At 31.3% G+C, this 18,501-nt stretch overlaps 1 protein-coding gene across 3 annotated transcripts in view; it reads right to left on the bottom strand.

Moving 5' to 3' along the window:
* Positions 1-18,501, bottom strand: part of LOC118198772 (5-oxoprolinase) — a 187,030-nt gene that overhangs the window by 28,764 nt on the left and 139,765 nt on the right. For all 3 annotated transcript variants that reach the window (XM_085822874.1, XM_085822870.1, XM_085822863.1), the window contains exons 26-30: positions 16,330-16,476; positions 11,924-12,058; positions 9,213-9,362; positions 8,346-8,420; positions 1,387-1,469 (exon numbers count right to left, since the gene is read on the bottom strand). In XM_085822874.1, coding sequence (XP_085679000.1) covers positions 1,387-1,469; positions 8,346-8,420; positions 9,213-9,362; positions 11,924-12,058; positions 16,330-16,476 — 590 coding nt within the window. The remainder of the gene's footprint in view (positions 1-1,386; positions 1,470-8,345; positions 8,421-9,212; positions 9,363-11,923; positions 12,059-16,329; positions 16,477-18,501) is intronic.

The following is an 18,501-nucleotide window of genomic DNA, read 5'->3' as shown; positions in this document are numbered from 1 at the left end:
TTTGCACAAAAAAAAACTGAAATTTTTTCTGCTATGTTGGAAGACACAAAAAATTTTATGCCACCCATTTAATTGCAAGTATATTTAGCCTTTTTTTCATAAAGTAATACAAAATTGTATTATATGAAATTAACGTCTCATCTAAATTAAAATAAAAATCTGAAATAGGTACTTACTATTATGTTTGCATTCAGTTATTTTAGCCTTTTTTATATAAATAATAATAATAAAAAATTGTATGATGTGAAATTAACCTTTTATCTAAATTAAAATAATAATCTGAAACAGTTATTTACCCTTATGCTTCCATTCAGTCATACTTAGCCTTTTTTATATAAATTATAATAATAAAAAAGTACTATATGAAAGTAACTTTTCATCTAAATTAAAACATCAATCTTAAATAGTTAATACCGCAATTATTTTTGGCAGCATTGGCATCAGCAATAATTTGGCAATTTTTTACGGCCCTCAAAACCGAATAGTACCAATTTGTAGTAGTATACATGCAGAATTTTCCAATTAAAAAAAAAAAAATTAGATACATACTTTATATCCTTACACATTAACCTGAGAACAGCAAATTTTCCTTACAATAAGGCACAGAATTTCAGAAAAACATCTCAACATTACAAATAAGGAGAATTCTGTAGCGACAATTAAGCTTAGACAACACCCATACAGAAAAATTCCATCTAACAATATATTCATAATACTTCAATTAGTTCAAACCAAGAAGTTTATGTATTAATGAGCAACATTTTCAGATATTCAAGGATAAAAGTTTCTACTGATTTCAGTCATTTCCAAATGTCTTTTATCAGGCTGAATTTATCAATTTTAAAATTAATTTAAAGGAAGCACATAAAAAGAAAATGATTTGACAGTCAGTGACTCTAGCATAGATAAAATTATATTGATATTCAAATCTGTGGCTGCCCCACTTTTCCCCCTTCAAAACTTATACTCACCTATCCAGAAATTTTACATTTCAAGACAGAGCTTGGATAACAGCAAGTTAGTTATTCACCTGAAGCAAGAGAGATACTTGCCTCAGGTGAATAACTATGAGAGATGCCAAATTAGCTACATAATGTCAGAAATTTCTATTTTGGAAAACTATGATGTTTAACTTACTTTTAACTTTGGAACACATCAATATATAAAATAAGCATATATTTAAAATGACATACAGTTCTCGCTGTAATGCAGCTCTGAATAAAAATTAGAAATCAAAGGAATAAAAAATTTAATTAAATGGCTAAATATAATTTTAACTATTATTTAATAATTTGTTCCTTTTATTGATATTTATATTGAAAAATATATTTAATAAAAATACTGATTGCAAAAGGAGTATATATAAATGAATGCAATAAAAATTACCTTCTCTCCAGTATCTCAGGATCAGTTATTCTAGTGTTAGTCATATGAGTATGAACCCCACTTCTTCCATGCCAGTGAGGACCCTGGAAATAAATAATATGAACACATGCATAAATAATTAGAAAAGTCATTTTTCTTCAGAAATTATTCTTTTGAACAAAAGATGAATTTCTTGACATTTCATAAATGTAAAGGAATATGCAATGCTGGAGCAGGTATCCATAGCGAACTTTTTAGTTTCTACTTACAAATGGGCTCTCTTACTACAGCCTTTGATGGAAAAATTGAAGCTATTGCCGAGGTTGTTGAACAACCCTCGATTCGTAGCCATGCTTTTGTAAAGGCAGTCAAATTGTCAGATTCCAAAAGTGTGCTTCAAGCCCTTCTGAATAATCAAAATTGTTCCCAAAGAATCTTAGACTGTAGGCCTTTGCATAAGGCAATGGCACAATTCCAATGGATTCCAGCCTACTGTGAAATTATGGGAAACAAAAAAGCTGATATATTGTCTAAGAAAGGTGATAATGCAACACATTAAACCAACACTTTTTTCATACAACTAAATTGTCTGTTAACCTGACTTTTAAGAAAATTTTTATTCTCCAAACTGTATTTTGTGTGACTCCAATCAGCCTATGATTTTTGAACATTTAAATAATTGTATTGCACTTTCTCGGTATGAGGACATTATTAAAAAGTACTGGAGAGTCTGTGATCTAATGGCTTAAGTGCTAATGTTTGGCATTTTAAAAATAAATCATAAATGTCAAGAATATATTCATGTAAATAATAAATTTAAGAAAGAATATATTCATTCAAATAATGTATTTTAAAATATATTCATGTAATCAATATATTTAAGAAATATTACCACATAAATAAATTTTTAAAAAATCTAAAGAGAAATGTTATGCACCAGGTGCTTAGATTAGCAGGTACACGATTTGTCACTAATGGAATGAATTTAACCAATTAAATATCAAGTTAGTCTCCTAGCATTTTAGAAAACACCAATTCCAAGTAAATTTTTACATAACATTTAGAAACACTGAAAGAAAATTCACTTATACTTCTCTAAAACATCAAGTGCAGATAGATATTCATCAGAATCTGATACTTTCCAGATATGCTACTGTTTGTCAGCAGCAGGTCATAAGAAATTAAAATTTTCTCATTATTTATTTATTTTACTAATGCCAAACATTAGCACCTAAGCCATTAATTCATAGGCTCTCCAGTATTTTTTAACAATGTCCTCAAACCAAGAAAGTGCAATACATTATTTAAATGTTCAAAAATCATAGGCTGATTGATCACACAAACAGTCATGTCTGGTCAGCCGTCTAAACAGAGCTACTGCCGTCTCTCTCTTAAAAATGTTTCTTCCCCAAGAATCCTCCAACTGTTATCCATAACACGTTGAATCATATCCATAATCACGTTGAATAGAGAATTTTCTTAAGAGTCAGGTTAACAAACAATTTAGTCGTATGAAATGAAGGTGGTCGATTAATGCATTGCATTCTGAAAGTTCCTTTTTTTAGCCAATGTATCAGTTTTTTTATTTCCCATAATTCCTCAGTGGGCTGGAATCCATTGGAACAAAATTCTGTCTGTCATTGCCTTTAGCAAAGGTTTACAGTCTAAGATTTCATTTCTCATAATGAAAATAACTTAATTTTCAGTGTTTTATTTTAATTCATGTCCATGAAAGTATTCTTATAATGAATGAAAGAATTTGAACTAAAATACGATGGCTCACATTTATTTTTTGACACTTGTGTTTTCCAGTTTTTTTTTTTTTTTTTTTTTTTTTCCCTAAATATCAATTGTAGGTAAACCCCAAAGAACATGAGTTTCGAAGAGCACGGATACCTTCCACTGAATTACACGGTTTCCAACTACACAATTTTTGAGTAATTCTAGCTGTCCAAAGAATGACTCCTTTTCCATAAGGTCGCTTCTTCCACTGAACAGGGAAGAAGGATTTCCCCTCTGCTTCCAATTACATTCCAAGTCCATTGTAAGCGTTTCCTTTTCACACATAAATTTAAATTCAACACTTACCCAAGTTTGGAAAGAATTTCAATCTTGGATTGCATTAATATTGTATCTTCATCTATAAGTGATCTTAACCCTTTCAGGACGGGCGTCCTATATACGCATTCCCTAAGAACGTCTCTTACGGTCGGGCGTCCCATCCGCGCATCACTAAAGATTGCATTCAGAGGACGGGTGATGCGTATATGCATTTTAAGCGGGAACATTTTTCTGAAGGCCACTAGATAGCATTGTATATCCATTAATTTTGAAATGAACACAGTTTTAGGTTCCTGACCTTGAGTTTGATATATTCTGTCTGGTATTTTACTCATCAACTGTTGGGAGGGGGCGGGAAAGCGTAAACAGAGGTGGGCTCTTTAAATAGCCACGTGCTAATATAAATATTCGTGTGTCTGATTTATATCCAATTCCTTTTTTTATTTCCCCTCTATTATATATGGTCTTTTAGGGTTATTATGTGGAATTCTGTTATGTTTTGCAATGCCTTCAGATATATTTCCGTTTCTTCTCTTTTTATTTTGGAAAGCTTCACCTCCAGTCTATTATGGTGGGAAGGTGCTATTTATCAGAGGAAGAATATCCTCGTATGGTTAATGAACCATTTCCTAACGCAAATGAGAGTGATGATTCTTTTTCTAAAGCGTTAGAAAGTGATACTTTTTATAAGAGTTAGAAAGTGATACTTCTCCGTGCTTCGAGATTTACCACACTCAGTCTTCATTTTAAAATTTGTTACTTCTTACTGTAAATAGTCTTAATTGTGTTGTTTTATTAATTTCAAACTTTACTGATGGATTTTATCAATTAAAACTTTGGAATAATTTGAATAGCACTTCTGAAAATTATTTTACAAGATAAGGAAATTTTTTTTAAGTATATTTTTATGTAAAATAAAGAAAAAAACATTATTAAGTGCTAATTTTAACATATATAAGAGCTCATGTAATAATCTAAAATGATACCAAAAATTATGATGCTAGAAGTGAAACTTTTTTTTTTCCTAATTTCCCCCCTCCCACCCACCCATCGATGCAAAACCTCCATCCTGGATGGTGACTGCCTTCCGTCCCGCACAAGCGTCTTAAACAAAGGTGTGCCGTTGTGAAAAGGTTAAAGCTTCGACACTGAATGCAAGTTGGAAATCTCTTTTACCAGATATGGTTTATGAAGACCCCAATATTTCATACAAACACACCAAATACAATCAGATAATTAATGTTGCATGTTTGCTATGTGGTACAGAGTTTGATGAGATGTCTGTTGAAGATGTTGATAAACTACATATAGAGAAAACACCAGATAAAGAAGATTTTGTAAGGCTTCTAGAGGAATCCATTTCAAATTCAGTGACTAAAGAAGCTAAAGAAAATTATGAAAATGTATAACCAACATTTTTCTGTTGATGATGTACAATATGCACTACACTTGGCAAGCAAAGATGGAGATGTTCTTAACAAAAAGGGATCCTTGCAAAGTATCGAAAACAACATTTGCAGCACAAATCCATAATTGTGTGAAACCGTATGAAAATTATTTAGAGAAACAGCAACACAGGAATGAACCATCATGTAAGTACTGCTATATTCGGATGAAGATGAACCAAGTGACATGGATATTCAGCCCCCTACAAGAAAATATAATAAAATCACAACATTCCTAGATAACTCCAATGATGAAGACTAGATGGCCTGGTAATATAATTTTAATTAAAAAAATCTGATGTGTACATCACAACTTCCTTGTACAAAATATTAAATTATACACACTTTTCCCTGCATTTCATTTAAACTTATTTGTTTAAATTTCATTAGAGATAGATTTCTCATTTAATTAATTCAGTTCTCATTTCACAACAAGGCAAAAATGCATAAAACCTCAAAACATCTTTATTAAAAATCTGATGTGTATACCATGACTACCTTGTATGGAATATTAAATTATATGAATTTTTGCTGCATTTTATTTAAACTTATTTCTTTGAAATTCTTTATTGATATTTTTCCTCCTTCAATTAATTCAGTTTTCAGTTCTCACTTCACAACAAGGCAAAAATATATAAAATCTCAAAATATCTTCATTAAAAATTGAAAAATATAAAACACCAAATACAGTTAAAACAAATATATATATATATATATATATATATATTACAAATGTAATTAAAGTTTCCACGCAAAAACAAGCAATTCGGTCAGCACGCAAGAAGGCAAATTTTTCAGTACACAAAACTGAAAGTTTACTTTTGATGCCACTCTTCAAAGAGACACAGAAGGTGCAGAAACTGACTTAATTCACTATACTCCTAAGATTGAAATGTAAACAAATATGGCTGCTATGGTAAAGAATTAGGCTTAGCTGCACTTAAACAACTTTTAAATTGTTGATAATTTTAAAATTATTGCATGCAGATTAACTAATGGCATAAAAAACTTTACTCAAAATCCTTAACCTAAAAACCTTAACTGGAAGATAAGAACAACATAATTCAATCCTTTTTAGAGCAAAAAATGCCCAATTTACCAACATACAAGAATAAAAAATTGAACTCGCGGAGCCAAGTAACAAAGTGGGTATAAATATATTTATATACTTCTGGTGCTGCTGATTGCAACCAAAAAGGGAGGTGCACAACTACATGTTATAGCAGTCCCATATATAAAATTCAATGTTCTGAGGCTACTCGTTTTTGAGTTATGCGAGATAAATACGTACGTACAGATGTCACCAGAAAATCTCTTCTGAATCCCTTTTAAATCATTTTTACAACCCGTTTCTGGAAAAAGTCTTTTATTCTGTCGTTCCATACAGATGTCACCCAAAAAAATTGTCAAATTAAATTTGATAGCGCTCAAAATGGATATTTTCATTGAAATAAGACACCTGAGAGTTTTTGCAATAACAATTAACAGTTTTAGAACATGTTATTTTATTTTATTACAAAGAATACTTTTATGATATTTATAAGGTAATATGCAATACATAAAATAGAGAAAAAATAATATATTAGAAAATACTTTGGAGTCTATGTTTCAATATTTAGTACAAAATATATACAAATAAATTTTAAAAAATGCAAGTGTCCGAAAACAAATGCTAGCCATTGTATATGGATGCAGTAATTCTGAATTTAAAATTAGTGGAAGAAAAACAACCTCTATACAAAAGATCTTTACAACGCATGTGTAAGCAAGCTAAGATCCTCCTTTACAACAACATACTGATCAACTATCAGTACCACAACTCTGTTGTCTCAACTGCTTATCATCTTTGGGATACATTTTCAACAGGAGCAAGAAACTATCAGCAAAGGTCAATATACACTATGTGTTCTTATTTGCACAAAAATATGACACTATACTATAATTCCAGAGGAGAATACAATTTCAAAATGAAAACTCAGTAGTAGTCCCTTTTATTGGAATTCAAGACAGATAATTTGTAATTAATTATATTTTACAATATGCATTATATTAAAAATATGTTATGGCATGTTACCTCCAATTTCCATTTTTCATCTGAATTTCACGTAAAAGAGCATATTATACATTACCACATTTATTTGTCTTTGCATTCAGTATACAGTAAATCATGCCATAGCAAACACTTCCACAGAAGACAAAAATCATTTGTAGCCATGGCTGATCTTAGTGATGATTATAATTTCTCTTCAAAGCTAATCTGATTTAGTGAAAACCATAGCACATCAGTATTCTTACTACATATATAACTGTACACCTTGCACCCCCCCACCACCAAAAAAAGGAAAGTTCTATATCCCCCACCATGCTGGACCAATTGCCCAAATTTAACTTGCGATTTCCTAGTCTCGAAAGTGTGACTTAGGATATATATTAGATTTATATACAGCATTATTCTAACATTGGTATTTTGCCACAAAATCAGATTTTTCTGAAATAACATATATTTTTTTTTCCATATTTCAATTCTAAGCCTCAAATTATGCCTACATATTAAATTTCGTAATTTTTGGTGAGAAATTTTTGGAGAAATTTAAAAAAACTTATCTTGGAGGTTTTTTTTCAGTTTGCATCAAGAAAAATTCACTTGGCGAAATTTTTAATTTATGGTAACCAGTTTTCCTTTCCCTTTCACTATGCATGAGCAGAATAAAAAAGATGCATCATTTATTCTTTCAAATAATTTTAACAAAGTGCGTAAACCACTTTTGGCATTATAATCGCTTATAACAAATATGCCAAACTTCAAAATGTGTCAAAATATAAATTCATGTACATCTTAGGAAATTTACTTTAAGATGATGAGAAAATGTTGTAGATTATAACACAAAAGTTTTTTTGAAAATTAATAAAAATTATTTAAAAATACAAATTTAAAAAATAAATCATAAAAAACGGCCAAATTTTATTTGGAATGAACCTAAATTTCAGAATGTGAAAGTAAGAATCAAATAAGTTTAATAAAAAAATAATTAACATGAAGTAGCTAAAATTTTGAGGGCCAATTTTTTAAAAACTACTTGTACAATTTTTACAAAACTTGGCACTTTGACATCCTTTGAGCCGAAGAATCGAAATATGTAAAAAAATTGGTATATTATTTCAGAGAAAGTTCGATTTTACGTCAAATGTTAGAACAATGCTATACATAAATCTAATATACATTACAAGTCACACTTTCAAGACATGAAAAACACAAGTTAAATTTTGACAATCGCTCCAGTAAAACGGAAGATATAGAACTGTCCCTTTTGTGTGTGTGTGCAAGGTGTACAACATCTATTAAGTACCTTTTTCATTTCTTTAGTTTGCTTAAATTTCTGCTTGTGTGGCTTCAAGATAACACATATCATTTAAAATCCATTAAAATAAATTGATGTGAGGAGTAATTAATTAGTTGATAAATAATATACTTACAGCTCCTGCTCCTCCTGCAACAGTTTCATAATAGCCTACAGTTTCATCTCCAAATGTGATATTATTCATACAACCCTACAAATAAATTTATGATTGTCATACAGTGTGATTATAAATTGCTTTTACAAAATTAAGAGGGGTGATCCAGATGAGCAATAATTACCGTAGAACATAGGATCACATTCCACTCTGAGAGGCAGAAATGAGGAATGTAGAAACACATTGAGGAAGAAGGAGACTAATTCCTAAGGACTATGAACAATTAACTGTACGCAAATTTGCACTGTGAAAAAGCAGTATTTTGCTCTTAAATGGTACCAGAGAAAGCTGATCAGAGCATGTGGTGTCCTTGAAAAATAGCACAACATCATAGCTTCAAGTATTGCGTTAGTAACATCGTCCGAAACATTTCGTGAATGCTATGGTAGAGTACACATACGAGGAATTCGCAGATATTTGTCTCACATACAGTGAAGCAAAAGGGAATGGAGGTGAAGCACGAAGATTGTACGAACAGTGGTTTCCACTTGCCGGATTCCAAGTCATCCAACCTTCTCCAGTATTGACTGACGAATGCGAGAAACCAGTTCATTTGCCATCTCAAAAAGTAATGCAGGATGTTCACGAAATGTTTATGAGGTTGGAATTCTAATATTCCTCCTTTCTGCCTCTCAGAGTGGAATGCAACCCTATTTCTATGGTAATTATTGATCATCTCGATGGGTATTATCACCCCTCTTAATTTGTAAAAACAATTTAGAGTCACCCTGTATATTTCTTAATCTAATTCATATTTCAGGAACATGCTGTAAAGTTAAAAATAACTTTCACATGTAAATGTAGGAAAAAAAACTTTTTTGTACTCACTTGAGATGCTGCACATGTTTGAAAAGCTTTAAATATAACATCTACAACTCTCTGTGATGTTAAAACATTACCACCAACAACTGCAGCAGTGTCAGATGGGCATAGAATACAACCTTTGGGTATTAGTACTTTAACAGGAGCTAAGCAACCCTAAAATAAATCAATCAATAAATAAAGATAAATTTTATACGCCAAATACTAATCTCTTGAACCATTAAAACATTGCAGAACTGATGAAATTTATAATGATATTGTTATTTCAGTAAATTTATATTTTATAATGAAATAAATGAGTTCAATGTACTGCGTGCAAAAACACTTAACAGTGAAATTTCTAACAAACAAACAAACAAACAAACAAAAAAAAAAAAAAAAAAAAAAAACACTGCTCATCAAATAATGGACCTGCATTGTGAGGGAAAAAACTCAAAAGATCACTTTCAATATCATATTTACTTGCATATTTTCCCTCTCAGCATTTTAGAAAAAGGTGAAGAAAATTTAAGCATTCATGTAATTTGCAATTTCTTCAAGACATTCCCTAAGTATATTCCCCCAAATTTTAAAATGAATCTGTCCATGTAGTAGTTGTTTTCATCTTACTAATTCATCTGTTCATAGATTTGGAATAACTCATAAAGCAATAACATTGAAGAAAACAGGAATATCTAATGTTCCTGATGGTTTTCAAGATCACTGCACAAGGAAGACAGACAGAGCGGTGATGAAGATGACAACAGTATTCATGGCTGTATGCTGTAGCAGATGACATAGACAGCAGTTCTAGCAGCATTAAATGATTTGAGGCCTAAAAAGCAGCAGTGGACAACAACCGGTGCAGACAACAGTCACGATACAAGGAAGCAGAAACGAAGCTATTTTATTAGATATTATAATGTGAATAATACTATGTATAGTAGTGTGCAAATTAATGTGAACAAGAAGGAATTACCATATTTCTTCAGTTTGGAAGACCTAATTTACAGTTGATATTTAATTATGATTTGGCTCACCTGTTTACTATTTTGTACTGCACAGCTTTTAGGTGATTCAATGTTGTTTTCTTCAGGCTTTTAGTCCAAAGGGACTATTAATCTCATTTTCGCATTTTGCGTTGGTTCACTTTTTCTGTTGTTACTACCAAATACTATCACTCTGTATTATATTTAAAGAAATTAAATAAAGAAGAATCTGCATAAATGTACATATCTTTCTCATATTGTGAGAAAACAGTGGTACCTAGAGCCATTCAATTTTGAATAACGTACGTCTACACCTGAATATGGGCATTTGGAAGCCCAAATTTGGAGTGTGGAATTTGTTTTATTATCTATATCATATTTTATAAAGTATTTATGAGTTTTTGACTAAGAAATTCAGTGATTTCAAAGCGAGCAATGGCAACATCGTACAGGGAAAAAAACATTTTTTATCTACAGCGTGAGAGACTGTCTCAGAAATTCTAAAGATATGCTCTTTTAAATAGTTTCTATTTCATATTTTGTAAAACATTAAAGAATTTTTTATTAACAAACTCGATGATTTCAAAGCGAGCTATGGCAATACTGTACAACAAAAAAACATTTTTATCTGCAGCACCCAAAACTGTGTATTGACAATTCTTTTAAACATTTTGTGATATTGCTGTTGAATTGAATTTTATGATTTAAGTGCGAAGAACATGATAGTTAACAAGTAAAGGTAACACACAAAACGTTAAAAATCACCCCTTTGGGTATAATATAAAATCTGAAAGCATTCAGATTTTTTTCCCTGTATTACATGTCAAAAAAAGACATATTACAAGTTTTTAATGACAGACCTCAACTCCAAAGAAATGAAGTAAGGTAAGTAACATTAAGTTAACACTCTTCTGTGACACAAAGGCACATTACACCCTTCTATGACACAAAGGGTATTGCTAAAGTATGTAATGTAAGTTTGGATGTTACTGACAAAATGATCAGATGGCTTAATCAGGCAGTTTATCGACATCTACGGAAAGGAAAGTGTGGGAGAAAATTAAAAACTAGTGCAAGGGCTGACTATATTTTACCAAGGAAATTCAAACAGAATCCTACATTGACAAGCTTTGGCCTTCAAATAGATTTAGCACAGTTTTGTGTTTACAAATCCACTGTTTGTCACTGGTTACTAGAAGCTGATTGTAAGATTATCCAACCTGATTACACAAAAAATTACGTCAATGATGAAAAAGAAAGTGTGCAAAAAAATCTATCGTGTGCAAAAAATGTGAAAAATGGAGTAAAAAACAATGGAAAACATTTTATATTCAGAAGAAACTCATTTTGTTGTGCAAAGTCAGAGGTCGCACTACATCATGAAATCACACAGTGAGAAACTGTCTCCAATCGACCAATGTGTAAAATACCCCATTAAGAAAACATTTTGGGGGTGCTTTTCTGTTCATGAGCCACGATCACCATTGCCAATTGATTTAATGATAAATTTTGACAAATATATTGAACAGCATATTACTTTAACCCAAATTTGTATAGTTAGATGTTTGTTCAATCATTTGTTACAGAATTTTGTTTTATCAATTAACCATGAAATTCTATAAATATGTATTTTATACAGGCAGATATTTATAAATAATTTATTTATTTATAAATATCTGCCTGTATAAAATACATATTTATAGAATAGTCAATCTAATATATTTAAAAAATGAATCAAAAACAACTTACTTGATTAAGAGGAACATCATGGCCAACCATACATCGCAAGCAATAAATAATAGCTGACAGTGTGACGGCACGTGGTGTATTACAGTTTCCGCACACTTCATAACCAGTGCCAGTAAAATCAAAAACAGCACTTCCCTAAATCAAATCAAAGTTAAAACCGATGAATTTAAACAAGTAATACATTTTACCCTAAATCAAATAAAAGTTAAAATCAATGAACTTAAACAAGTAATAAATTTTGGCAATATTAATGAAACAGTGGCAAAACAATAATGAATAAATTTTAACAGCATTAAATAATTCAAATAAAATATGAAAAGACAAAAGTAAACATTGGGTCCAGCGAACCTGCGGGATTAAATAAATCTTTCTCAAAGCACACCTATTCTGTGTAAGTTGTTAAAGCCCAGTGTAGTCGTGCCTTAGATGGACTTCTTTATGTTTCCCAAGTTTTTTCCGAGGGGGGCTTTGATTCGGAGCCTTGGGGAAAAAATTTTTTTTTTCTTTTTTCGCACTTACTATCACACAGTTGATTTGTGATAGTATAGAAAGCAACAAACATATCATGTAATTAATCTTATAACGAAGAAATTTTGCAAAAGTTATTAGATGCATCAACTGGCAAAGAATGTATTGAAAAAAATGAGGATGGAAATGATAATGAATTTTTAGTTCACAAGATACAGATTCAAAATCAATAATGAAATGAGATGAGATAATACAAGAGTGAATAAAATGAGATAATACAAGAGTGAGAAAGACATAAATTGTTTTATTGGAATTACCGGAAATGAAAAAAAGAAAAGGGGGGGGTGAGATGCAGTGTTTGTCCAACAAAAAAACCACAGAAAAATTTAAAAGTACTTTGCCGAATGTGAAAATTATTGTATTTGGAACACATGAAAACACTTTTTCAATGTGCTGCTAACATTTGTTATTGCATCTGTTTTCTGTGTCTATAGTGCTAATAAAGAAAATAAGAGTCTATACAGAGTAAAGGTTATATTATTTTTTTTCCTATGCTAATGTCATATAAAAAGTCTCCATGGTTTTTTGCCATTAGATGGTGTTGATGCCAATACATCCAGCCAACACTCACCCAACTGTGTCAAACAAACATGTGCTTAAAAGGTGACACTCAGCTTCCACTGCTTGTGAAGATGGTTTTCTAATTTGTTGCTCATGTAAAAAGTTATATTGATCTGAAAATGAGTGAAATATCTGAAGTACGCTATCTGATGATTTTTTACTATAAAAAAAGGTAAAAATGCAGCAAAAACATGCCGAAAAATTTGTGAAGTATACAGCAAGAATGCTGTGAGTGAACGGAGGACCCAGGAGAGGTTTGCTCGATTCCGTTCTGGAAATTTTGATTATGATCCGAAAACTACGAGCTGCTGCAACCTGGCAAAACTATCAATTCTGCTCTGTGTTGTGCACAACTCGGCTGTTTGAACAAAGCAATCCAGAAAAAGCGACCAGAATTGGTCACAAATTGACAGGTTGGGAAGTTTTGATGCATCCATGGACCCCCAGACCTTGCACCGTCTGACTACCATTTGTTTTGGTCTCTGCAAAACTCTCTTGATGGTACATTTCCTTCAAAGAAGACAACTCGGGTCTTTTGAACTCAGTGTGCATGCTCATATAATTCACATGAGCGCGCATGTTCCCGGGTTAAGGATATGAGCAATTAAGTCATTAATACATATTTTAATAACATAAAATTTTGCAATCAAAGAATTTAAACAGCCAAAAACTCCCAAATATTTTTTCAAAACCTCTTACTCTAGATGTAAAAATCTACAAGCATGGTATACGAGTATTAATGCATAAATTAAAATCCTTCTCCTTTCCACTTACATTATACATACACTGAAATATTTAAAATGTGAAAACAATCACTGTGAAAGCAATTACATGTACTTGAGAAAACTAAAAAACTTATGCAGTTGAACTTTCTCTTTTAGCCTCAGAATCTGGAATATAAAAACTAGTTCAACTTCACTCCTTCTGAATTCAATATTACTTACTTAAAAGATAAATTAATTATTTAACTATGAGAATTATTATTAATTATTTAACTATCATTAACTATTATTAATTATTTAACTATGAGAAAACAATAACTATCTTCCTATAGGAAAACCAGTCTCGGATGAGAAATGTCACACTCCTTCTGCATCGAAACTATCATTCTATTTATATAAATTATTTGTTTCGAAATTATTGTTCTATTTAAAAAAAATCTGATGTGTACACCACATGACTTCCTTGTACGGAATATTAAATTATATGCATTTTTTCTTGCATTTTATTTAAACTTATTAGATTGAATTAAACCTACTTCGCCAACAGCGCATAAACCACAATAGAATAAATGCATTCTTTAAAATTCACTTTGTTTACCATAGCGACACTCTGGCGCTAGGTTTACTTAACAGTATTACATTTCATTCATATTATAACTCAGAATGCACAAAATGTATATAATTTAAAGAATTATCTAATCGTTGCCACATGTTCTATTCAAATACTATAATAAAGCTAGAACTATGTATAAAAGAAATTAAGGAAATAAAACAAAAAAGAAACAATTTTTCACAGACGATTGAGTATTTCTCATTTAATTAATTCAGTTCTTACTTTGCAAGAAGGCAAAAATACATAAAAACTCAACATATCTATATTAAAAACTATGCAGTAAATCTCAAACGCTTATTTCCTCGAAAAAATTCCAGAAAGAATTAAGCATGATTTAATTGGCAATAATAAATGAATGCGTTATCTTTGTTGTTGCGAAGCTAAGTTTCTCTAGATTGGCAACAAATCCACTAGTCTCCTGTTTCAAATATAAACATCAATGGCCGCCATAAAAACAGGCTTAGCGTCAATTAAAGCAAAAAATGTACAATTTACAAACATATAAGAGTAAAGAAACTGAGATCACTAAGCTGGGTAATAGAGTGGATGTATATATAAATATATTTATATACGTTTGGTGCGGCCGATTGCAACCAAAATACGAGGTGCACATCTACATGTTATAGCAGTCCTATATACAAAATTTCAACGTTGTGAGGCTACTCGTTTTTGAGTTATGCGAGATACGTACGTACGCATGAACGTACACACGTTCGTACAGACGCCATGAAAAATTCTCTTCAGAATTAATTTTAAAGCAGTTTTATAATTTTTTTGAAGGAAAAGAGTATTCTATTCTGTCCTTACGTACAGATATCACGCAAAAACATTGTTAAATTGCATTCGATAGCAGTCAAAATGGATATTTTCATTGAAATAAGCTGCCTGAAACTTTTCGCGATTACAATACTTCCTTTTTACTTCTTACAAGGAAGTAAAGAGATCAAGTATTATGCAACTATTAAAAAATTAAATAACATATATATAAAATAAAAGTTAAATAATTATTTTATGTATATGTTATTTAATTTTTTTAATATTATGCTTCAGGACCACATTTATGTGTATGCTGGATGAGTAATGAATTCCAGAAGCATGTTTTGAGAACAAAGCTTTATTCTCGGTCCATATTTCCTCCATCACTCTGCATAGTGCATTCCAAGGCTTGCTGAAAAGTATGAAAAACATTGTTAAATGTTTTGATATTTAACACATTTATGGATGTATAAATAGGTTGAAATAAATTGGCCTATGTTGGAAGGAGCAACTTGCAATGCTTATATGGCATTACAAGTTTTTAAATCCAAGATGTTAAACTCAAGGCTGTTGAAAGGTTGGCTATATCCTAGAAATGCTTCTGGCCAACCTCCTTTTTTTACTAATAGCCATTATAATACTAGTTCTTTCTTTTTTAAAGTTTTTCAACAGCTCCTTGAGAATTGCTTTTCCCCTTTCAAACTTTAAATTATAATTCTTCCCCATAGCTCTATAAAAAAATGAAAATAAATCGGAATATGGTATCAAAATTCTGTTTTATAAAAATAAAAGGTAATGTATTCAAAAACACTTTTCCTGCATCCATCTTTTTAAACTCTGTGGTGCAACAGCCCTAGTGGGCCATGGCCTGCAGTGCCCTGATATCTGCTATCTTGACCGTGGGCCCTGAGGTGCATGAGCATATGCCCTGGACAAACGGTCAGCATGTCACAGGGCCCCCAGTGTTCAGCCCCCAAGCAAACTTGGTACTCATTTTATTGACCCATTCAAGGGATGAAGGCTAAGTCAACCTTGCCCAGCTTGGGGATCGAACCCTGGACCTGTGGTGCTGCTGCATAATACACTAGCTGCTGCAACACCTGGCCTTTCTATCTCTTTAATAAAAGACAAATTTATAAATCGGACAAGCATTTCAATATGAAGAGATAAATGTTAAAATGATTACTTTTTATATAATTAATAAACATCTGTAAACAACTTCTTACCTCGTCAATATTAATTTCAATTTTCAGATTAATCACAGTTCCGTCATCCATATGATCAAAAGCAGTGAGAAAAGTAGTACTACTTTTTTGTAAAGTAGATTGGCCAATTTGCTTCAGCATGTCTCTGACTGCTAATTCTGCATTTTGCTGAAATTAAGATAATTCTTCAACAGAAAAACTCTTGGATATATAGCTAAAAATAATATTTCAATTCAAATTAGCATTTCAAAATAAAACTTATTTATACACATCTGAGTTTTTTATTACGATTAGCCAGAACATTACCACACATATTACAGTATAATAAATCAACATAATCAATATCATAGTTACCTACATACCACATGAAAATATTTCTCGATTGCTTTTGATGATCTACTCATCCAAATAATTTCAAAACACCTTATTCAATTATTTTTATTCAATGTTAATTAAAAAGAGGGGAAAAATGAAAAGAAAGGAAACCAAAAAAAAATTGAAGAATACCACACAAATTGGTGAGGAGTTTTAAGGTTATAATTTCATTGAAATTTGGTGCAGGAAAAAAAAATGTATTAAGGTGGAAATTTTTCTAACAATTCTGCAACTTGACAGGGTTGCCACTCAAACAGGAGAATGAAATTCCCTGACTTTTCCAGGTTTTCCAGGTGTGTTTCAAGAAAATTCCAGTCTATACGCGTAATGTACGTTGGCTGTACTAAGAGGTAAATTAATTATGATATTACTTGTATTGTGTAGCAAATTCACTTAATAAATCCCAGAGGACATTTATTCTTAATTATTCTTGGTATACTATGTTTGATAATTTTGTTTAGTTTTCCACTTAAGAAACTTAATAAAATTTAAGATATATATATTGGATAACAAATGTATGTTTTATTTAATTATTACTCATGATCATCACCAGTTCAACACAAGGCTAATCCGGTCCTTATAAATCACAATGCAATGCTAAATAGTTAGGTTAGATTTTAGGTAAATTTAATTTGCGTGAGGTATGTTCTTAAAAGGCACCTTAACACTTGAAAACACAAATATAATTATAATAGTTGTTGTTTTCTCCACTGAAGATTGAAATTAGAATCTTCCCAATCTGGAATAAAATAAGGCTTTTTTTTGCAGACATTCTGCAGCTAAACGAAAGAAAGAAATCTATTTTAATAAATTGAGGTATTTTATATTTATTTCGCAGCATACATAAGAAAAAAATATGTGCATTAAATTTGTATTAAATTTGGTATGTCATCATACTGCTATAATTAATTTCAGGATTATGCCAGAGAAAATTTCCTGAAATTTGGAAATATTATTTACTAATAATAAATAAATTTAGAGGAAAGAAGCGACATTAAATTATATGAATAACATAAAAATAATTACTTAAAAACTGAATTAGAATAATCAACGATATTTTAGCGAATATAGTTATATTACATGGCTAGCCTAGATGACTGATTACTATTTTTTTATTTTACTGAAAAATGGCAAGGTATTTATTAAAAAGAAAAAAAAAAGGTTTAAAAAGATTTTGCGGTAAAATTCTAGTATACGGTAAGACTTTGGCACGATTTTGAAAATTTTCGCCAAGACCAAAATGACCCGTTTACTGCGCATCAAGATGTCGCCAAATCCCATTATTATTCTAACCAAAGAAAGTCTATGTAAAGAAGAAAAGGTTCCATATAAGTAAAATGCTATTACGCCGCTAGAATGCGGAGGGAAAATTTGCCAAGGGATTTGGCGACGGAACCTGGCGGCCAGAATTTCCCTCTCCGCGATGTGTACAGGAAATTGAGAAACACGTGTTAAGAAGAAACGCTTTTTGACAAATGTGGTGTGGTGGTGTATTTAATTATGGCAAAGCACACTAGGGCTATCTGCCTAAGAGGAGGGATGCCTTTCGTGGAGGACTTTCTAAGGGAAACTGGCTCGTATACACGTTACACATGGGGAAAACCACGAAAACACCCATGCAGCCAGCCCGTTCGCGGGATTCGAACCTCGGACCGAACTACCAGTGTTCAGCGACTTTACCGCTCGGCCGCTGGTGGGCCGCTTTTTGACAAAAAGAAAACTACGAAAATCCGTTTTTAAATTATTGCGAAAAATCCAAGAAGAAACGTTTTATCAAAGGACGTTTCTTCTTGGATTTTTCGCAATAATTTTAAAAAC

Source organism: Stegodyphus dumicola, chromosome 1 (assembly GCF_044657685.1).
Source record: "Stegodyphus dumicola isolate Sdum_Otavi_A_Nest chromosome 1, ASM4465768v1".
In the NCBI taxonomy this organism is placed as follows: Eukaryota; Metazoa; Arthropoda; class Arachnida; order Araneae; family Eresidae; genus Stegodyphus; species Stegodyphus dumicola.
Note: the sequence above shows the minus strand (reverse complement) of the source record. Positions and strands in the feature narration are given on the sequence as shown.